Here is a 24,158-nt window from a genome sequence, read left to right as displayed (position 1 = left end):
GCCCAGTCATCCTGGCGGGAGGAAACAAAATGTCGCAAATAATCACCCAAGACTTGGTTAATTCTTTCTACTTGTCCATTGGACTGGGGATGATATGCAGAAGAAAAATTTAATTTAATCTTGAGTTGTTTACAGAGAGCCCTCCAGAATTTAGACACGAATTGGACGCCTCTATCCGAGACGATCTGCGTAGGCAATCCGTGAAGACGAAAAATGTGTACAAAAAATTGTTTAGCCAACTGAGGCGCTGAAGGAAGACCAGGAAGAGGGATGAAATGTGCCATTTTGGAGAATCGATCAACGACCACCCAAATAACAGTGTTGCCACGGGAAGGGGGTAAATCAGTAATAAAATCCATACCAATCAGAGACCAAGGCTGTTCGGGGACAGGCAGGGGATGAAGAAAACCAGCGGGCTTCTGGCGAGGAGTCTTATCCCGGGCACAGATAGTGCAGGCTCGCACAAAGTCCACAACATCCGTCTCCAGAGTCGGCCACCAATAGAAGCGGGAGATGAGTTGCACAGATTTCTTGATGCCCACATGACCAGCGAGATGGGAGGAGTGACCCCATTTGAGGATTCCGAGGCGTTGGCGTGGAGAAACAAAGGTCTTTCCTGGAGGAGTTTGCCTGATGGAGGCTGGAGAAGTGGAGATCAGGCAGTCAGGTGGAATGATGTGTTGCGGAGAGAGTTCAACTTCTGAGGCATCCGAGGAACGAGAGAGAGCATCGGCCCTAATGTTCTTATCGGCAGGACGAAAGTGAATCTCAAAATTAAATCGGGCAAAGAACAGAGACCACCGGGCCTGGCGAGGATTCAGCCGTTGGGCAGACTGGAGGTAGGAGAGGTTCTTGTGGTCGGTGTAAATAATAACTGGAAATCTTGATCCCTCCAGCAGATGCCTCCATTCCTCAAGTGCTAATTTAATGGCTAGAAGCTCTCGATCCCCGATGGAGTAGTTCCTCTCCGCCGGAGAGAAGGTCCTAGAAAAAAAACCACAAGTGACAGCATGCCCGGAAGAATTTTTTTGTAAAAGAACAGCTCCAGCTCCCACTGAGGAGGCATCAACCTCCAATAGGAAGGGTTTGGAAGGGTCAGGTCTGGAGAGCACGGGAGCCGAAGAAAAGGCAGACTTGAGTCGTTTAAAGGCGTCTTCCGCTTGAGGAGGCCACGACTTGGGATCGGCATTTTTTTTGGTTAAAGCCACGATAGGAGCCACAACGGTAGAAAAATGTGGAATAAATTGCCTGTAATAATTGGCGAACCCCAAAAAGCGTTGGATAGCACGGAGTCCGGAGGGGCGTGGCCAATCTAAGACGGCAGAGAGTTTGTCTGGATCCATTTGTAGTCCCTGGCCAGAGACCAAATATCCTAGAAAAGGAAGAGATTGGCATTCAAACAGACATTTCTCAATTTTGGCATAGAGTTGATTGTCACGAAGTCTCTGAAGAACCATACGGACATGCTGGCGGTGTTCTTCTAGATTGGCAGAGAAAATTAGGATATCGTCCAGATATACAACAACACAGGAGTATAGCAGATCACGAAAAATTTCATTGACAAAGTCTTGGAAGACAGCAGGGGCGTTGCACAGGCCAAAGGGCATGACCAGATACTCAAAGTGTCCATCTCTGGTGTTAAACGCCGTTTTCCACTCATCCCCCTCTCTGATGCGGATGAGGTTATAGGCGCCTCTTAAGTCCAATTTAGTAAAGATGTGGGCACCTTGGAGGCGATCAAAGAGTTCAGAGATGAGGGGTAGGGGGTAGCGGTTCTTAACCGTGATTTTATTAAGACCGCGGTAGTCAATGCAAGGACGTAGGGAGCCATCTTTTTTGGATACAAAGAAAAATCCAGCTCCGGCAGGAGAGGAGGATTTACGGATAAAGCCCTTTTTTAAATTTTCCTGGACATACTCAGACATGGCAAGAGTCTCTGGGGCAGAGAGAGGATAAATTCTGCCCCGGGGTGGAGTAGTACCCGGGAGGAGGTCGATAGGGCAATCATAAGGCCTGTGAGGAGGTAGAGTCTCAGCTTGTTTTTTGCAGAAAACATCCGCGAAGTCCATATAGGCCTTAGGGAGACCGGTTACTGAGGGAACCACAGAGTCACGGCAAGGGTTACTGGGAACCGGTCTTAGACAGTCCTTGGAACAAGAGGGCCCCCAATTCTTGATCTCCCCAGTGGACCAATCCAGGGTTGGGGAATGGAGTTGAAGCCAGGGAAGTCCAAGGAGAATTTCCGAGGTGCAATTGGGGAGGACCAAAAGTTCAATCCTCTCGTGATGAGATCCGATGCTCATTAGAAGGGGCTCCGTGCGGAAGCGTATGGTACAGTCCAATCTTTCATTGTTTACACAATTGATGTAAAGGGGTCTGGCGAGACTGGTCACTGGGATGTTGAACCTGTTGACGAGAGAGGCCAAAATAAAATTTCCTGCAGATCCAGAGTCCAAGAAGGCCACGGTAGAGAAGGAGAAGGCAGAGGCAGACATCCGCACAGGCACAGTAAGACGTGGAGAAGCAGAGTAGACATCAAGGACTGTCTCACCTTTGTGCGGAGTCAGCGTACGTCTTTCCAGGCGGGGAGGACGGATAGGACAATCCCTCAGGAAGTGTTCGGTACTAGCACAGTACAGGCAGAGGTTCTCCATGCGGCGTCGTGTCCTCTCTTGAGGTGTCAGGCGAGACCGGTCGACCTGCATAGCCTCCACGGCGGGAGGCACAGGAACAGATTGCAGGGGACCAGAGGAGAGAGGAGCCGAGGAGAAGAAACGCCTCGTGCGAACAGAGTCCATATCTTGGCGGAGCTCCTGACGCCTTTCGGAAAAACGCATGTCAATGCGAGTGGCTAGGTGAATAAGTTCATGTAGATTAGCAGGAATTTCTCGTGCGGCCAGAACATCTTTAATGTTGCTGGATAGGCCTTTTTTAAAGGTCGCGCAGAGGGCCTCATTATTCCAGGACAATTCTGAAGCAAGAGTACGGAATTGTACGGCATACTCGCCAACGGAAGAATTACCCTGGACCAGGTTCAACAGGGCAGTCTCAGCAGAAGAGGCTCGGGCAGGTTCCTCAAAGACACTTCGGATTTCCGAGAAGAAGGAGTGTACAGAGGCAGTGACGGGGTCATTGCGGTCCCAGAGCGGTGTGGCCCATGACAGGGCTTTTCCGGACAGAAGGCTGACTACGAAAGCCACCTTAGACCTTTCAGTGGGAAACAGGTCCAACATCATCTCCAGATGCAGGGAACATTGGGAAAGAAAGCCACGGCAAAACTTAGAGTCCCCATCAAATTTATCCGGCAAGGATAGGCGTAGCCCAGGAGCGGCCACTCGCTGCGGAGGAGGTGCAGGAGCTGGCGGAGGAGATGACTGCTGAAGCTGTGGTAGTAACTGTTGTAGCATAACGGTCAGTTGAGACAGCTGTTGGCCTTGTTGCGCTATCTGTTGTGACTGCTGGGCGACCACCGTGGTGAGGTCAGCGACAACTGGCAGAGGAACTTCAGCGGGATCCATGGCCGGATCTACTGTCACGATGCCGGCTGGCGGGTAGTGGATCCTCTGTGCCAGAGAGGGATTGGCGTGGACCGTGCTAGTGGATCGGTTCTAAGTCACTACTGGTTTTCACCAGAGCCCGCCGCAAAGCGGGATGGTCTTGCTGCGGCGGTAGTGACCAGGTCGTATCCACTAGCAACGGCTCAACCTCTCTGGCTGCTGAAGATAGGCGCGGTACAAGGGAGTAGACAGAAGCAAGGTCGGACGTAGCAGAAGGTCGGGGCAGGCAGCAAGGATCGTAGTCAGGGGCAACGGCAGGAGGTCTGGAACACAGGCTAGGAACATACAAGGAACGCTTTCACTGGCACAATGGCAACAAGATCCGGCAGGGAAGTGCAGGGGAAGTGAGGTGATATAGGGAAGTGCACAGGTGAAGACACTAATTGGAATCACTGCGCCAATCAGCGGCGCAGTGGCCCTTTAAATCGCAAAGACCCGGCGCGCGCGCGCCCTAGGGAGCGGGGCCGCGCGCGCCGGGACAGGACCGAGGGAGAGCGAGTCAGGTACGGGAGCCGGGGTGCGCATCGCGAGCGGGCGCTACCCGCATCGCGAATCGCATCCCGGCTGGAAGCAGAATCGCAGCGCCCCGGGTCAGTGGATCTGACCGGAGCGCTGCAGCGGAGAGAGTGTAGCGAGCGCTCCGGGGAGGAGCGGGGACCCGGAGCGCTCGGCGTAACAGCTTCTATCATGCACATTACTTACCTCTTTGAGGTATAGTCTCTTATGTAGGTGTCTATTCCCCGAGGGGTCTAGTTTCCAAAATGGTATGCCATGTGTTTTTTTTTTTTGCTGTTCTGGCACCATAAGGGCTTCCTAAATGCAACATGCCCCCCAAAAATCATTTCAGAAAAACGTACTCTCCAAAATCCCCTTGTCGCTCCTTCCATTCTGAGCCCTCTACTGCGCCCGCCGAACACTTTACATAGACATATGAGGTATGTGCTTACTCGAGAGAAATTGGGCTACAAATAGAAGTAACATTTTGTCCTTTTACCCCTTGTAAAAATTCAAAAATTGGGTCTACAAGAACATGCAAGTGTAAAAAATGAAGATTGTGAATTTTCTCCTTCACTTTGCTGCTATTCTTGTGAAACACCTAAAGGGTTAAAACGCTGACTGAATGTCATTTTGAATACTTTGGGGGGTGTAGTTTTTATAATGTGGTCATTTATGGGGTATTTCTAATATGAAGACCCTTCAAATCCACTTCAAACCTGGACTGGTCCCTGAAAAATACTGAGTTTGAAAATTTTGTGAAAAATCTGAAAATTGCTGCTGACCGTTGAAGCCCTCTGGTGTCTTCCAAAAGTAAAAACACGTCAATTTTATGATGCAAACATAAAGTAGACATATTGTATATGTGAACCAAAAAAAAATGTATTCGTAATATCCATTTTCCTTACAAGCAGAAAGCTTCAAAGTTAGAAAAATGCAAAATTTTCAAATTTTTCATCAAATTTACGGATTTTTCACCAAGAAATGATGCAAGTATCGACAAAAATGTACCACTATGTTAAAGTAGAATATGTCACGAAAAAACTATCATGGAATCAGAATGATAACTAAAAGCATCCCAGAGTTATTAATGTTTAAGTGACAGTGGTCAGATGTGCAAAAAACGCTCCGGTCCTTAAGGCCAAAATGGGCTCCGTCATGAAGGGGTTAATGGCTGCCTGTATCGCTGTATTCATAGAACTATTTTTAAATGCAAACACGAATCGTTCATCGTTTTCTTATTCATATTTTTTCTTAGATGTATTGTGACTGAGATGTGTCCTGGGGATTTTATTGATTCTGGTTAAAGCATTTTTGACAATTTTTTCCGGATAACCTCTCTTCAACAACCGAACTGATAGCTCCTCAGCTTGTAGTTGAAATACTGATGCTTTGCTGTTATTCCTTTTTAACCGTAACAATTGGCTATGCGGAATAGAGTTATTAGTCTGTTTTGGGTGTGAACTATGGTAGTATAAAATAGTATTTTTAGCTATTGGTTTTCGATATCCTTTTACTTGCAATTTTTGATTTTCTACATACACCTCGAGGTCTAAGAACTCAGTTTTTAGTCCTCCGAACTCACTGGTAAACAGCATATTCATTTCATTTATCCTATTCAGATGGTTTACAAAGGCATCAAATGAAGATTTATCGCCTTCCCAAACAATTAGAACATCATCCACATATGTAAAAATGGATTAGATGGACTGTAGATGTATTCTTTTTCAAAAAATGATAAAAATAAATTAGCATAGGAACATGATGTAGGACTCCCCATAGCGGTACCCGACTCTTGTTTGTACCATGTAGAATTGTAGAAAAAAGTATTGTGATTCAAAATAAAATATAAAGCATCACATAGAAAATTGATAAACTCAGTGCTCTTATTGGAGCTCTGGAGGATAGATCGGATCGCCTGCACACCCGCATCATGTGGGATGCGGGTGTACAGGCTCTCAACATCAATGGCTGCAAGAGAGAACTTATTCTGCCAATGGAAGGACTCAGCAAAGTGTATAATATCTCTAGTATTTTTGACGTCTGAGGGCATTGAGCCAAGAATTGGCCTCAGTGCCCAATCAACTTATTTTGATAAATACTCGGTGACTGATCCTCGCCCAGCTAGTATGGGCCGCCCTGGTGGAGGGGTAAGTTTTTTGTGGACTTTGGGGAGCAAATACCATCTTGGTTTTGATGGATGCATAGGCAAAAGGCGCTCTGCCGTGTTTGCCTCTAAAATTCCACTACAAACATTTTTTCTGAGGAAGGACCTTAACTCATCAAGAATTTTTTTGGTAGGATCACTTTTCAACATAGTGTACACCCTGCTGTCTCCCAATTGGCGAAGAGCTTCATTTTCATATTGTTGCTTTATCTGCATGAGCTTCATTTACAACTCTGCCCCCTTTATCTGCCCGAGAAATTTTTAAATCAGGACGACTAGATATCCATTTAATAGCATCCTGTTCTTTAGAAGAAAGTTTTTTTTGCATAGGGGGGGGGGGGTAAATAAGTGCTTTGACATCCTTCAGTACAGATTGCTGAAAGATGTCAATGGGACTACCAGGGGTAATCAAGGAATTGAAAGTGGAAGGCTTGCCTGCCCTTAATCTGTCAGAATTTGGTAAGCTCTCTGGTAAGCTCATATGTTTCAGCATATGAGGGAGGTGTACAATTATAATATAGATAACATAAAATTTGCAGGATTTGAAATAGTTAAAAAATATGCCCTCAACCATAGATAGGGACACCAGACTGTTACGATCTGAAGCGAAGTGGATTCTGCACCTGGAGGCTCAGGGACCACTGGGCTTCAACGATCGCGTAGATATATCCCCTTTTTATAAAAAAGATAGCAGTTTCCGCATAATCCTAACTATATCATTTTTAGCATTATTAGTAGATACTTTCCAATTAGTTTTAATGCTTTAATTCTGTTCTAGTTGTTTAATACTTTTCCTCACCTGAGTAGATAACGCGAACAACACGTCACCACACCTGCAGATAAAATGAACCTAGCGCGATGACATAACTAGAGGACGGAAGAAGCGCTTGCTGCGCAAAATAACCGGTGATAGCTCGGAGGCTATCACCGGTTATTTCGCCCAGCAAGCGCTTCTTCCGGCCTCTAGTTACGTCATCGCGCTAGGTTCATCTCCGGCATCTCCGTCTAGGAACACAGAGTCAGAAGCCTTGCGGTGAGTGCGGATAGCTCTTTTTGTTCTGTGGTTGCATAGTAATGTATGTATACATTGACCTTACCAGCAGAATATTGAGTACAGCTCTGCAGTATAATACAGGATATAACTCAGGATCAGTACAGGATAAGTAATGAAATGTATGTACACAGTGACTCCACCAGCAGAATAGTGAGTACAGCTTTGGAGTATAATACAGGATATAACTCAGGATCAGTACAGGATAAGTAATGTAATGTATGTACACAGTGACCTCACCTGCAGAATAGTGAGTACAGCCCTAGAGTATAATATAGGATATAACTCAGGATCAGTACAGGATAGGTAATGTAATGTATGTGCACAGTGACCTCACCAGCAGAATAGTGAGTACAGCCCTAGAGTATTGTGGTAAACTTGGGGAATAAAGCCTTGTGGGGGTGTAGGGTAGTTGGGGTGTAGCTGTTCAGTATTATAAAGGGCGCTGTTAACCCTTGTCACTCGTGACGCCGGGGTGAGGGTTAAAACTCTGTATTGATGCTGGGCCTATCGACACCCTTCCCAAGAGCGATAGGTGAGAGTGAAATAAATAGATTGTCCACAGCAGTGCTGAACTTAAAACTTGCGGAATCTTTACTAAAGATTTTCTGTATTTGCAATAACGGTAACAGTCCAGATAACAGTCTATTTAAACAGCACAGCAGTGATTGACAGATGCTTAGGACCGGAAAGTTCTCTTTAGCTTTAGAGGATTGTATTTGCATACATCCGCCGGATTTAGGGGTCTCCATATCAGGAGTGGACCAAAGCACTTTCGTTGTTACCCTGGAAGCAGGCAAACTCTCCACGTCGGAAGAGGGCCTTGATACATACGTTGGTACCTGTGCAGGAGGCAAACTCTCATTGCTCCGAGAGGGTCTTGGTACGGTCCTTGGTGCCCGCAATTTGGGCTTACTTTCTTGGTCTTGAGCAGGTCTCTGCACTTGGCTGTAGGAAACAGATGACTGATGCTGTAGAGGCTCCTCCTCCTTCTCGGGGGTTATCCCACTTGCGGATGTAGAGTGCCTCCATCTCTTTAGTATTTTCCTGATAACAAATTCTTTCTTCAGGAGGCAAATGCACATGCTTTGGGGTGTCCAGTTCTCTGTGTCGGGCCTTTAATTTTTCCATCAACTCAGCCAGCTCGGGTTCTTGACGGGCCCTTTCCCTTTGTGCGGTTGTAACTGGTGGGAGTGGCTTCCCAGGTATAGGTTGTAGAACCGCATGCATATACCCGATGAGTCCCCAAAAATCCACTGGGGCAAATCTGGTGAGCATGGCTGTGCACTTGGCAAACTGGATAGGGGAATTTCCGCTTCAAGGCTGGAGGAGGATGAAAAGGCCGCCTCTGGCAGGGTACTCACTGCAGACTCCTCCGATGGGATCTCAGCCCACGAGCCCCAAGTTCTGTGGTGAGGGGACAATCTCACCAGTGATGCACCTCCAGGTGTCCCTGCGCTCTCTGCTGGAGGTGTGTCTGGCCAATTGTCGTCATCATCAGGCAGTGGGGGAAGATTGCAGGCCCCCTCTTTGTCTAATGACAACCGCTGCAGACGGTCGGCAATTTCTTGGAATAGTTGGGCTGCGACTGCCACAAATTTCCACTGTTCCGGCGCCATTTTGCTGTTCTCACCACGTGGAACGCTGCTCTCTGCCATGTCTGTACTCTCCGGCTCCTTGTGCAGACTGAAGAGGTCGCTGTGCGTGGTGTCTTTTATATTGGGCTTCCCCAAAATGGCGGAAGGACGTCATCGGTGCAGCCCCGACTTCCTGTCCTCCCAGAAACGACTCCTTTGTTTCCAAGTTTCCTTTCGGCTGCGATACAGCAACTTGACGTGGCGCAGCGCGGGCCTTTTTCGCGTGCTTCTCTGGTAGCAGGTTAACTCTTTCTGTGCCGACCAGACCAGAGGATAGTAGCATGTATTTATTTAGCAGTTTACACATTCTTGCTGCGCATAAATTTTCGCCTCCCCCCTTACTTTTCGCGTGGCCCCCTTGCAACTTGCACCACAATCACCGCTCTCGTACACAGTACACAATAATGCGGTTTACAGCACATGAATAAAGCCCGTTATATTGGGGGGAGTACAATTTCTCTAGTGGCAACAGCAGCAGGCACACACCCGAATCCTGTTCGTGACGCCAAAAAGGCTTTGTGGTAAACTTGGGGATTAAAGCCTTGTGGGAGTGTAGGGTAGTCTTTACTGAAGATTTTCTTTACTGAAGATTTTCTGTATTTGCAATAACGGTAACAGTCCAGATAACAGAGTCTATTTAAACAGCACAGCAGTGATTGACAGATGCTTAGGACCGGAAAGTTCTCTTTAGCTTTAGAGGATTGTATTTGCATAGATCTGACGGATTTAGGGGTATGATTAGGTCCGGAAATCTTGCGGAGATAGCAGGGAATTGTATGAACTGTCTCTAGCGCAGGCTTAGGCCTAGTAATTGTCTTGTAAGCTGCGGAGGTCCTACCTCGTCCAGAATCTGCAACCCAAGAGAGCGATCAAGATGGCACAGCTCCCTTATATGAGTTCTGCAACTCGGTCACATGACCCGCAGGTCCTGCGACGCTAACAAGGTAAGAATATTAAATATACATCTTTACACTTATATTTACATTAATTATAGCTAACTGAGGGGTGACAAGGGGTTAACTAAGGAAGAGGACCCCCACTGTTCCTAGGGACTCTGACTTTGGGGACCTCACCACAAGGTAACGTATGTAATACGGTACCGGGACACCTCAGTATAATATAAGATACAACTCAGGATCAGTACAGGATAAGTAATGTTATGTATGTGCACATTGACCCCACCAGCAGAATAGTGAGTACAGCTTTGGAGTATAATACGCAATTTGGGATTAGTACAGTATAGGTCTTGTAATGTTAGTACACAGTGGGGGGGGATTTACCCATTTAGATTTGCCATTTGTGGTTTTCATAGATAAGACATAAGACTCTCATTGTCACTTTAAAAAATCTTTGTAATATTGTGTCACAGGTTTTGCTTTCTCTCCCAGCTCTCTCATTGCGACCAAGACAACTTTCTTTAGAAAGTATATAGAACATTACAAAATGCTTTATCCTAGGAACTACTACCCCGAGCTAGCCTGAACTACTACTCATAACTCTTATTCTCTTCGTAAACACCACCCATATGCCAGTTTAGAAGTTTCCTCAATGAGACATTTTACTCCCCTAATTCCACATTGATTGCCTCTCACTAACCAGGCTAAACCATTCTCTGTACTGATGAGGGGAATGATGTCTACATATGGGTAACCCCCCCCCCCCCTTATGGATTGGCATATAATCCACAATCATGTTTTAAGGGTCGAATACTAATTTGATGGGGAACCTCCAGTGGGTGGCAATGTAGAGCGAGTTCTTTTTCTTCTAGTTTCTTCTTATAATAATAGTTAATATGCAAATAATACCTCTTTATTTATACAGCACACAAAGATTCTGCAGCACTGTACACTCAAATTGGTCCCTGTCCCCAATGGGGCTCACACACTAAATTTCTCAGTATGTTTTGAAGTACTTTGAATCCTTTTTTCCCATGGAGCCAGGGCCATCTATAATTACGATTGGACCATGGGAAAGCACATTTTTTTAGGGCCCCTTCTACCCCACCTAATACCTTATTGTATACTTTTAGACCATGACAACTACCATCACATGGTGACTGGATAATACCACCATAATGTTATTTAAAAAAAATAATCACTATCTCCAAAGCAATATCCCAAATATCATTTGCATTTCTGAGTGGATCTCCCTAAGTAATAAACTTTATTTTGCTGATCCTCTCAGAAATGCATTGACGTCAATGGGGATAGCAATGCTGTCCGCACAGTCCTATCGCCATTTGCTGTCAGCTGTTGCTTTGTGCCAGATGACTGGCGATGCAGGGCGGAGGCTTGTGACGTCATGGACATGCCCCACTCGTGACGTCATGGCCATGTTCCCTCAATGCAAGTCCCATAGACTTGCATTGGAGGGGTGTGACTGTGACATCACGAGGCTCCAGCACTGCACCCTATGATCTAAACGAATGCTTGGTGCAGAAGGGCACCCCCATGATCATACATATTATCCCCTTTCCTTTGGATAGTATCCCTTTAATGACTAAACAACAATTCACAAAGTCTAAAGTTAGTAACAAACTGTGTGTTATTGTTGAGTACATGTAAGTACCGTATTTATCGGGGTATACCACATACTGGCCTATAACACGCACCCTCATTTTACCAAGGATATTTGGGTAAAAAAAGTTTTTTACCCAAATATCCTTGGTAAAATGAGGGTGCGTGTGTGTGCATGCGTATACCCCGATACACCCCCAGGAAAGGCAGGGGGATAGAGGCCGTCGCTGCCCGCTTCTCTCCCCCTGCCTTTCCTGGGGTCTTGAGTCCTGCTGCCGGCCCATCTCTCCTGCTGGCTATCTGCGCCACTGCCCGTTCTCTCCCCCTTATTATCGGTGCCGGCGCCGATAGCCAGGGGGAGAGAAGGGGCAGAGGCACCCATTGCCGGCGCCGCTGCCCCGTTGCCTCCTCCTCCCCAGTTGTAAAATTACCTGTTGCCGGGGTCAGGTCCGCGCTGCTTCAGGCCTCCGGGTGTGCGTCCCATGCGTCGTTGCTATGCACTGCACGGCGCAGCGCAATGACGAGTGATGTTATTGCGTCTCGCAGCGCATAGCAACGACGCAGGGGACGCACATCGGAGGCCTGAAGCAGCGCCAACCCGACCCCGGCAACAGGTAATTATACAACCGGGGATGGGGGAGGCAACGGGGCAGTGGCACCGGCAATGGGTGCCTCTGCCCCTTCTCTCCCCCTGTCTGTCGGCGCCGCTGCCCCATTGCCGGCGCCGCTTCTCTCCCCCGGTGCTATCGGCTATCGGTGCTGGCAATGGGGCAGCAGCACCGATAGCCAGGGGGAGAGAACGGGCAGCGTCACCGATAGCAAGGGGGAGAGAGGGGCCAGCAGCAGGGCTCTAGACCCCAGGACAGGCAGAGGCAGAGAAGTCGGCAGCGACGGCAGGTCTCTGCACCTGCAAAGCCGCTGCAGTTCATTGATTTAAAGCGCCCGCTTTAAATCATTGAACTGCAGCGGCTTATCGGTGTATAACACGCAGGTAGACTTTAGGCTAAAAATTTTAGCCTAAAAAGTGAGTGTTATACGCCGATAAATACGGTAACTTATTATATTCTATTATTATATATAATTATCATATTTTCTGCTTAATGTTTGGTATTTGCTGTCTTGGAATGTTTTTTTTTTTTTTTTGAGTACACATAAGTTGACAAAAATGCAACACAGTTGCATCTTCTTTTTATTAGACTTTTCTTGGCTTTTGAGTCTGAATATTATGATATTTTGCTAATAATGTCTGTGATTTTCAGATTCCTATACTATGGACGATGTGTATATGAATGTTGAAGAACTAAAAAATGAAGCAAAATTAACCAACGATGAAGCAACAACCAAAAGTAAAGCCTAAATGTTCCTCTTGAATCTTGTATAAGCATCTGCATCTTGGGGTTGAAATAAGGGCATCGGACCTCATAGCAGCTGTTCATATCTCTTCTTACAAATTAAAAGTAAAATATGTTCCATTGTTTGTCATTAGTTCTAGTGTCCCTTGATAACAATGAGCTTTCCGATTGGCTTAAATATAACTAAAATATAACATGCAGTCAGTGGTATAGTGAGGGTTGCCATTATTAGTTAACACACAATGGGCCATCTGGCTTTTGCACAGGTACAATTAAATTTACTCACGATCAAGACGAACGTTTTCAGTTCACTTATTCTCTTTAATTCATAATTCTTTTACAAGACAAAAAGACAAAAAGGTGTGAGTGTATAGCCAGAAGTACATGACATCATCTGCGTTTCCCAGTAAATTGTATTGTATCTGTACCGGATGTCCCATTGTGGGTTAACTAATAGTTACAGTTAGGAATTTTATGGAACTTTATGGAACTTTAAATACTGGGACGGTCCACACCTGATGAAAAGACTGATCGGGGATTCGTGCAATATTGTGGTATACAGTATAAATAGTGAGGGTTGCCAGCACCTGAGGCAAGGTAAAGTATTGTGCCCCCCACCTGGTATTTGGTATTTGAATGCAGGGAAGTGGCAGAAGAAGGAAGCATCACATGACCCCAGGGTAGCCCATAATGCCTTGCAAATGGCTCTCCCAGCCAATCAGGAGGCAGTATAGGGATAATGTCAAAGCGACTATAATAGCCTATGCACATAGCTTTAGCAGCCATTTTAGAGAGAGCAGGTGTTAGGTGAAGATCGCCATTCACCGTGCAGTTTCATTAATGTTATATTCTAATAGTTCAGATATTTACACTTATGCCATACCATGTGTTTATTTTTGTTTACATTATTTTATTTAAAAACTTTTTAAAAAGGGGGAGTTTTTTTGTTTGTAAGGGGAGGAGCATATTCACCCATATTAACTTTTGTTTTAACATTTGTTTCACTATTTGTAAGGGTGCATTCACACCACGTTTAGCTAATACAGGCGCCAGATCCACCAGACCTGACCCGCATTTCTATTTCATTTAAATGCTTTGACCGGAGTCAGATTGTTACTCCGGTCGGCTAATTTTTGCACCGTATCCGGGTTTGTGGCTGGACTGAAAACCATGGCATACCACAGTTTTCATCCCAGCCACAAAACTGGATGCGGAGCAAAAATTAGCCAATTGGAGTCAATTGGATATCACAGCATTGATCAAAAGGCAGAGAAGCATCGCTTCTCGGCCTTTTGGCTAAGATCAAGTGTAGTACCTTTCCTGTTAGTTGGCGGTGTGGAAGATCACCAAGGCAGGATGGGGAACCACACAGCAGGACGGGTGTAACAGGGATGGCTGTATAGCACAGCAGTCATCCCCGATGAGACCTGTTCCCTGCTGGATCTGGCCTTAAGGTCTGGGTAGAGTGAAGGTTGAGGTGCACAAGTGCCCTGGGAGTGGTGACCCCAGGGTGCCGGAATTCACTTGGGATTGGCAACCCCACTTGAATGAAAGCACATAGCACGCACTTTTTCTCTCACTCTTCTGGGCACTCACCCTTAGTATCCCGGCCTTCCGGCTAGGATCGGGGAATTTTTATAGGTCGGATGTCCGGGCAGTATTTCACACTGCGCACATCCACTTATTTATTTATTTATTTTTGTCACGGTGTCCACTTTTTGTGTTCATTTTGTCCACTAGGAGTTGGTAGGGTGCAGTAGCCCTTCTGGGTGTCCCTCCTGCCGGTGAAGGGGAGGTGTGTGTGGCCATTAGGTTGTACCTGGAACCTTGCAGGTGCCTTTTGGCCCGGAGGCAAAGGGTTTGGTTTGTTGGGGGGCCTCTCTCCTTTCGGAGAAGGGCTTGCGATAGACCGCATCCTCGTGCACGTTTATTTGTGTGAACACTTGCACTTTTTACTTGCACTTGGGTGATTTGAGAGCATGTACCTTTGAAAAAATATATATATATATCACAGCATTGATCAGTGTTATCAGGGCTCCACTTGTACAGCCTGCTAAAGCAGCTTGCACATTTGGAGTGCTCATCGGAAGGCACGGAGTGAGTTTAGGGGCCCTCTGCTGCTCCTCTCTAGTTTCTTTTCTAATGTGTTAATATTCTTTTTCTTGTGTATTTTAGAAGTTTCAACTAGCAACACCACAACAGCACGCACAGTTCTAGCAGCTCTGGTCCTTTTTATTGTCTTATTCCTCATTTTGGCGGCCATCACAGGTTCCCTGTTAAAATACTGTGAGTCTTGGTCACATGGCTCTATAATTATTACAGGGGGATTTTGAAGTGTACCTAAGCTTTCACCCAACTTCTGACATGCTTTCACCAAACTTCTGACATGTCTGTACGCTGTATGCTTGGCTTTATTCTGGGGAAAATTAAGTGCGCTTCCTCAACCATCATCAAATCTGCTCTTTACTCCACAGACTTAGCAATGAGTGAAGAGATGTCACGTCTGAAGAACCATGGTAAGTGTCCTCCACATCAGAGACTCTTTTTCTTCCCTAGTATCGCATTTGTTTAAATTAAAGTCCTAACAAGTAGATTTTATGTAAATTGTTTTCTTTGCTCGGTTCTATCTAATGCAGGGAAATGTCTGGCTCTGTATGCAGGGCTGGTTTTAGACTAAGTGTGGCCCTGGGCATAATTTAAAATCGGGCTCAGGGGTCACCTGACCAAAGATAACCATGTTGTGCTCTCTGAATTGTGCTGCATCACAGCCAATGTGAATGAATAGGATTGCCCTGCAAACATTAAGTGGCTGTGACTGCGACTTGCCAAATGTGAGAATCCATCCAGGATCCCATGTCAAAATGGGGGTCGCATGGAGATTTTGCAAGATTCAGTTATCACAATATGGTAATCTCGACCCACGTCACAAGTAAAGTTGCCCTGTAGTCCTAGTGTCATGTTTTGTTCTTCATCCAGTAGTAGTGCCCATATAAACTATAACAGTGATCTTCTCAGTGCTGCCTATATGTAATAGTGGCCATTTTATTCCTCTTACATTAATAGTTTTTATTAATGCCCCACACAATGATAATGCCCACATTTGTGCTCCCTACAAAGTAATATTGTCATATTTGTGTCCTTTACTGTGTAATAATGCCTCTGTGCAGCTTACAGTATACTGCCCCCTTCACCTGGCAACTCTTTATGCCTGTCTTCACACTACTGTATTATTGTCAACCTGAGTGCTGTATACTTTATACTAAAAGCAGATTGGAAACCCATCAGAGGTAACCGGACATCCTTGAAATCCTTAAAGGAGTTCTCCGGTGCTTACACATCTTATCCCCTATCCAAAGGATAGGGGATAAGATGCCTGATCGCGGGAGTCCCGCAGCTGGGGACACCCGTGATCATGCACGCGGCACCCCGTTTGCAATCAGTCTGATTACAGGCGACCACCGGGACAGCGGCGTGTGACGTCACGCCTCCGCCCCCGTGTGACATCACGCTCCGCCCCTCAATGCAAGCCTACAGGAGGGTGCGTGATAGCTATCACGCCCCCTCCCGTAGGCTTGCATTGAGGGGCGGAGCGTGACGGGGACTGATTACAAACGGGGTGCCGCGTGCAGGATCACGGGCGTCCCCAGCGCCGGGACTCCTGCGATCAGGCATCTTATCCCCTATCCTTTGGATAGGGGATAAGATGTGTAAGCACCGGAGAACTCCTTTAACCCCTTAAGGACCAGGCCCATTTTGGCCTTAAGGACAAGGCCAATTTTATTTTTGCATTTACATTTTTTCCTCCTTACAATCTAAACATCATAACTCTTTTATATTTCCATCCACAGACCAATATGAGGGCTTGTTTTTTGCGTTATCAATTTTACTTTGTAAAGGCATCACTTATTTTACCATAACATGTATGGCACAACCATAAAAATATTATTTATGAGGGAAAATTGAAAATAAAACCGCATAGAGCATAGCATTGATCAGTATGATCGGTGATCTTCTGGTCTGGTCTGCTCGATCTCAGACCAGAGCAGAAGACTCCTGGAGATGGCCGGAGGTAGGGGAGGGGACCTCCAGCCGCCATGCTGGCTAAACGGATCCCTGCGGCAGCGCTCATTATTTTTAAGTGCCGCACTGCCGCAGATGCCGTGATCTATATTGATCACGGCATCTGAGAGGTTAATGGCGGACATCAGTGCAATCGCTGATGTCCGCCATTACCGGCGAGTCCCTGGCTGCTGACAGCAGCCGGGTCTTGCCGTGCATGATGCAAGCACCAGTCCAGTGCTCGCGTCATGTACATGACGTAAGTGTACGTCATGGTGCGTGAAGAACCACCGCACCATGATGTAAATTTAGGTCCATTGTCATCATGGGGTTAAAGGGGTACTCCAGTGAAAACATTTTTTTTAAATAAACTGCCAGAAAGTTAAACAGATTCGTACATTATTTCTATATCAAAATCTTAACCCTTCCAGTACTTATCAGCTGCTGTATGCTTCAGAGGAAGTTGTGTAGTTCTTTTCTGTCTGACAACAGTTCTCTCTGCTGCCACCTCGGTCCATGTCAGGAACTGTGCAAAGCAGGTGAGATTTGCTATGGGGATTTGCTCCTGATAGGTATTGGAAGGATTAAGGATTAATTCATATTTTTATATAGAAGTTATTTATAAATCTGTTTCACTTATAGGCACTAGTTGATTTGAAAACATTTGTTTTCCACCAGAATACCCTTTTAACTTTTCACAGGGAACGCTTCTCTTGGTTTCCTCTGTTTTGTTATACAGAATACCCAGGACTCAGTTATTGATCACACACCATGTGAATACGGCCCGAGAAGAGAAATGTATCTAAAGCCATAACACAAACATATTATAGGGTCCAAATCTAAGATCTATACTGAGAAGAAATAGCGGAAGAGCAAAACAACCAAGGCAACTCGTTGGCCCCGGTCAAAGGCCCAAATAAAGATACAGCAACAGAAGATAGTCGCAGCACTCCAAAAAATGGTGAAAAAATAAGGTGGCTGTTTTCCATATCATAAAGTTGTATTGGTTCTATGGAATAAAGCCCCCTTATTTTTTCACCATTTTTTGGAGTGCTGCGATTATCTTCTGTTACATAGTTACACAGTTAGTTACATAGTTAGTATGGTTGAAAAAAGACATCCGTCCATCAAGTCCAACCAGGGGATTGAAGGGAAGGGTGTAAGGGGATAAGGGGAAGGGATGTCGTTTTATAATTCTGCATAAACATTAATGTTATTTTGTTCCAGGAATGTATCTAACCCTGTTTTAAAGCTATTAATTGTTCCTGCTGTGACCAGTTCCTGAGGTAGACCGTTCCATAAATTCAGTCCTCACGGTAAAGAAGGCGTGTCGCCCCTTTAGACTAAACCTTTTCTTCTCCAGACGGAGGGAGTGCCCCCTCGTCCTTTGGGGGGGTTTAACCTGGAACAGTTTTTCTCCATATTTTTTGTATGGGCCATTTATATACTTATATACGTTTATCATATCCCCCCTTAAACGTCTCTTCTCAAGACTACACAATTGTAACTCCTTTAATCGCTCCTCATAGCTAAGATGTTCCATGCCCCATATTAGTTTAGTCGCGCGTCTCTGCACCCTTTCCAACTCTGCAGTGTCCCTTTTATGAACAGGCGACCAAAACTGAACAGCATATTCCAGGTGAGGTCGTGCCAATGCTTTATAAAGGGGGAGTATTATGTCCCTGTCCCTTGAGTCCATGCCTCTTTTGATACATGACAATATCCTGCCGGCTTTGGAAGCAGCAGCCTGACATTGCATGCTATTCTGTAGTCTGTGATCTACAAGTACACCCAGATCCTTCTCTACCAGTGACTCTGCCAGTTTAATCCCCCCTAAGACATACGACACATGCAGGTTATTAGTACCCAGATGCATAACTTTACATTTATCCACATTGAACCTCATTTGCCAAGTGGATGCCCAGACACTTAGTCTATCCAAGTCATCTTGTAAGTTATGCACATCCTCTATAGACTGTACCGTGCTACAAAGCTTGGTGTCATCTTCAAAGATAGAAACAGAGCTGTTAATACCATCCTCTATATCATTGATAAATAAATTAAACAACAGCGGGCCCAGTACTGAACCTTGGGGTACACCACTAATAACCGGGGACCAATCAGAGTACGAATCATTGACCACCACTCTCTGGGTACGATCCATGAGCCAGTGTTCAATCCAGTTACAAACTAAAGTTTCCAAGCCCAAAGACCTTAACTTACCTTTCAGACGTCTGTGAGGGACAGTATCAAACGCTTTGGCAAAATCCAGAAACACTATATCCACAGCCATTCCTCTGTCAAGGCTTCTACTCACCTCTTCATAAAAGCAAATTAGATTGGTTTGACAACTTCTATCCTTAGTAAACCCATGCTGGCTATCACTTATAATACTATTATCCCTTTTGTATTCCTGTATGTAGTCCCTTATAAGTCCTTCAAACAATTTACCCACAATGCACGTTAGACTTACCGATCTATAATTGCCTGGCGAAGACCTAGAGCCCTTCTTGAAGATTGGTACCACATTAGCCTTGTGCCAGTCCCTTTGCACAATACCAGACACCAGAGAATCTCTAAATATCATGAACAGGGGTACAGATATTACTGAACTTACCTCTCTAAGAACTCTTGGGTGTAGTCCATCCAGCCCTGGAGATTTGCTTACATTTACTTTACTTAACTTACCTTGTACCATCTCTACATTAAACCAGTTCAGTACATTACATGATGTGTTACCAGCACTGACCTGGCCAATGTTAGCTCCTTTTTCCTTAGTGTATACAGAACTAAAGAACCAAAGAACCCTGTATCTGTATCTAAGATCTATACTGAATATTTTCTGTGTTTAACCCTAAAACGCCTGTGAATTCTGGCCATGTTAGAGCGGATCTGACCTGATCAGATGCAGTCACAGATTGCAGGACTATTATATCCAGTGACCAGAGGGGGTGTCTTCTCTCATTGTAGATGTTCTTTTCTCTTTTCTTTTCCATTCCACCCAAAACAAATATGATGATGTCTCCAGATGACTGCAGAGTATACTCAGACATATGTGGCCCTTCACTTCACTACAGCCACCCAAACCCTCTATAGAAACACAACCCCCATCCTTTACACTGCCATCCTGCTCCTACTAGTACTGTACCTACGGCTGCCCGATGTGCTCCCATTACCATACCTTCAGGCATAACTAGAAAAGGCAGTCCCCCGATTAGTCCCTATGCACTGTATTTTAAAGGGCCTGCAATTATATCATCAGGAAGGTCCTGTAAGATACAATGTGAGTGTTACGCCGAGCGCTCCAGGTCCCTGCTCCTCCCCGGAGCGCTCGCGGCGTTCCTCTCTCTGCAGCTCCCCGGTCAGACCCGCTGACCGGGAGCGCTGCACTGACTCTGCCGGCGGGGATGCGATTCGCATAGCGGGACGCGCCCGCTCGCGAATCGCATCCCAAGTCACTCACCTGTCCCGGTCCCCAGCTGTCACGTCCTGGTGCGCGCGGCTCCGCTCCTTAGGGCGCACGCGCGCCAGCTCTCTAAGATTTAAAGGGCCAGTGCACCAATGATTGGTGCCTGGCCCAATCAGTCTGATTAGCTTCCACCTGTCACCTGTCTATTTAACCTCACTTCCCCTTCCCTTCTTTGCCGGATCTTGATGCCATTGTGCCAGTGAAAGCGTTTCCTTGTGTGTTCCTTGCCCAGGTCCTCCCCCCCCCCACACACACAAACGCACACTTAATGCCAAGCTTTCCTGTATGCAAATAATAGCAAGTTTTAGTGTGTATTCTGCATCTTTTATGTTGCATGTCATTCCTGATGTTCTGGTGATATTACTTCTACTTCCACCAAGGCCATTCATAGCCCTTACCATTATTATAGAGCGCAGGGCCAAAAATAAATATTCCCTAGAACCCCAGTGTGGACTGTACATACATGATCGGCCTATTTTGATATTATATAGGGGCTGTGTACCATTATTTGAGCTATATCAAGTTCTCTGTATAGAAATATTATGTAGACACTGTATGGCAGTATTATTCTCCATTTCCCTCACATTTTCTGAAGGGTGTACTCCAACTGTGATCCAGTCCTGTCTCTGGTGGTCTAGTAGGGATTCTGTATGCCCGGTTATTATTATTTTTCAGTAAACTGGAAAAAATGTTATGGATAAAATATCTGGTCCTATGGCAAATATATATTTATATATTTACTGTAAACATGATAATATATAATCATTTTAATAAAGAAAAAGTAGACAATTGTTTATTCTGAGTTCTTTTACCCTTTGTTCTCTCTTAAGAAATTGCCATCCTCAAGAATGACCTCAGTGACTTAAAGAACACAAGTAAGTTGGGCACATGTTATCTTAGAGCAGCAGATACTTTGCATCTCATGGAGTCATATATATCATTCATATATATATATATATATATATATATATATATATATATTAGGGTGTTTCATTTTGTAAGGCAAAAAATAGAATGTTAAATATTTGCAGACTTTGCTTATGCCCCGAGTCTCAGTGATGTAAAAGATATATGTGATGAGCAGTAGAATAGACAATAAATAAATGATAAACACACTGGGGCCAATGAATTATTATAAACACACTGGGGCCAATGAATTATTCTAAATATGCATGGGGGCATACATTTGGGGGTCAAAGTAGCAGTTTAAAAACCCCGCTGGGAGCCCTGAATGGCTCCTCGGTGCCAGCTATTCAGGACTCCCGGCGAGGGATTTCAAAATGAAAGTTTACACAGTAGTATATACGTCGCAGGGGAGCGCAGCATGCCGCCTGCTCCCCTGCTTTATAACTGCTGATCGCATCAGGTCTCAGAAGTGAGAACTGGTGCGATCAATCCCTTATCCCCTGTACTACTACCCCCAACATGGAACAGACTCTGTTCCATGATGGGTTTAGTAGTACAAACACTAATGTAGCCTCTGCAGGCAGCTGGGGGAACTAATACTCCCATCATGGAAATTAGTCTGTTCCATGATGGGAGTAGTAGTAGTCCCTCAGCACTGCAGGAGTCTGCTGATGTCACCTCTTCTGAGCATGCTCAGATGTAATAACAGTTCAGAAACGGATATTATAAACAGGGGGCAAATGGATCATCCAGTTCATCCATTTGCCATAGACTTCAAAGTAAAATTTATAATATCAGTTTCAATTCCGTTATTTTTGACGGGAGAAAAAATACTGCACGCACCGTCTTTTCTCCCGTCAAAAAAAATGGAACAGGAAGCAAATGTGTGCAAACGGGTGACAACGGATTGTAAAAAAAAATCCCATTGACATGAATGGGATAATTTTACAGCTGATTGCAACCCATTTAAAAATTATCAAACGGATTGCAGAATGGTCATTTATTAACGGATGCAGACGGCTGTGTGAACGAGCCCTTAGGAATACCACTGTATATGTGTGATCATGTGAATTCAGCAGAGCTGAGTGTGTGATTATGTGGATGCAGCAGAGCTGAGTGTGTGATTGTGTATGCAGCAGAGCTGAGTTGAGTATGTGCATGGTCATGCTTACACATAATCACACATTCAGCTCTGTTCTATACACATGTCACACACTAATTTCTGCTACATATGCATGATCACACACTCAGCTCTGGTACATGTACACAGTGTTTACCAACCAGGGTTCCTCCAACTTTTGCAAAACTGCAACTCCCAGCATGCCAAGTTTTGCAACACTTGGTGGCATTCTCTTGGTAAACACTGATATACAGGTAAGGGGACAGATTGTTCAGCAAAATTACATATTTTTTTAAACCTAGACATTCTGTGTACTTTATAAAGATTTATGATTTTACTATTGTGCAGAGTTTTGTTCCGCACACATTGCTGGTCCGGCACTTCTAGCTATGTGAGCAGTGTACCGCGGGAAAATGCCACAGGTCTGTGAAGTGTGAGGTAGAGAAGGAGTGCACCGTAGAGCGAGGGGGGGCGTTTCTATATTTGCACAAAATTTATAAGCCTTGGGTGGGAAATACATCATCCCCCCATGTCATCATCCCCCCCCCGTCATCATCCAGACCCCCATCAGTAACACCCCCGTCATTAACACCCCCATCATTAACACCCCCGTCATCATCACCCTGTCATTATAACCCCCGTCATCATCTCCCCATCATCATCTCCCCCCCGTCATCATCACCCTGCCATCATCCCCCCCCTTCATCATCACCGCCTGTCAATCCCCTCTGTGGTCTTCAACCTACGGACATCCAGATGTTGCAAAACCACAACTCCCAGCATGCCCGGACAGCTATCGGCTGTCCGGACATGCTGGGAGTTGTAGTTTTGAAACATCTGGAGGTCCGCAGGTTGAAGACCACTGCGCGGGCCTTCGTCATCATCCAGACCCCCCCCCCCTTTAGTTTTCTACTCACCTCCCCTCGGTGGGAAGGAAGGGTGAGCTTGTTCCGGGCCATCTATGCTGCAGGGACCGTCTGGTGGGGTGGGTTAGTCGTTCCGGGCTGTACATTTTCACTGGGGGGCCCTCTTCTCCGCACTCCAGGCCGGCTCCGGACTAGTGACGTTGCCTTGACGACGACGCACAGGGATGTTCATGCGTGTCCCTGTGCGTCGTCGTCAAGGCAACGTCACTAGTCCGGGGCCGGGCCCAGAGCGAGCGGAGAAGAGGGCCTCCCGGTGAAAATGTACAGCCCGGAACGACTAACCCTCCCCACCAGACGGTCCCTGCAGCATAGATGGCCCGGACCAGCTCACCCTTCCTTCCCACCGAGGGGAAGTGAGTAGAAAACTAAAGGGGGGGGGGGGTCTGGATGATGACGAAGGCACGCGCAGTGGTCTTCAACCTGCGGACCTCCAGATGTTTCAAAACTACAACTCCCAGCATGCCCGGACAGCTGATGGCTTTCCGGGAATGCTGGGAGTTGTAGTTTTGCAACATCTGGAGGTCCGCAAGTTGAAGACCACTGATGAAGGGATTGACAGGCGGAGAGTTCACTCGAGTATAAGCCGAGGGGGGCGTTTTCAGCAAGAAAAATCGTGCTGAAAAACTCGGCTTATACTCGAGTATATACGGTACATTATTATTATACACTATGACAAAAGCCATTCAGCCAGATGACAGACTTGGGCAGATATGTAAATTTGTCTTGGGCAGATATGTAAATTATATATGTTATTACAGCTTTGCTTTGATTAAATATATCAATATATTTAGTCCAGTTGACAGACTAGGAGAGAGGACGGATCATTGGATGGTCATTGCCGGCCATATAGGCTGTTCTTACCAAGCTGTTGGTATTGAGGTATTGTGATTTGGGGCTGAGGAG

At 45.8% G+C, this 24,158-nt stretch overlaps 1 protein-coding gene across 4 annotated transcripts in view; it reads left to right on the top strand.

Moving 5' to 3' along the window:
• The window catches only part of LOC130367870 (C-type lectin lectoxin-Phi2-like), a 113,796-nt gene that overhangs the window by 58,468 nt on the left and 31,170 nt on the right, over positions 1-24,158 (top strand). For 3 of the 4 annotated variants that reach the window (XM_056570793.1, XM_056570791.1, XM_056570790.1), the window contains 4 exons: positions 12,683-12,769; positions 14,951-15,061; positions 15,250-15,291; positions 21,134-21,178. In XM_056570793.1, the coding sequence (XP_056426768.1) occupies positions 12,683-12,769; positions 14,951-15,061; positions 15,250-15,291; positions 21,134-21,178 (285 nt within the window). The remainder of the gene's footprint in view (positions 1-12,682; positions 12,770-14,950; positions 15,062-15,249; positions 15,292-21,133; positions 21,179-24,158) is intronic. The other variant, XM_056570794.1, reaches the window with a different exon arrangement.

Source organism: Hyla sarda, chromosome 4 (genome assembly GCF_029499605.1).
Source record: "Hyla sarda isolate aHylSar1 chromosome 4, aHylSar1.hap1, whole genome shotgun sequence".
NCBI lineage: Eukaryota > Metazoa > Chordata > Amphibia > Anura > Hylidae > Hyla > Hyla sarda.
Note: the sequence above shows the minus strand (reverse complement) of the source record. Positions and strands in the feature narration are given on the sequence as shown.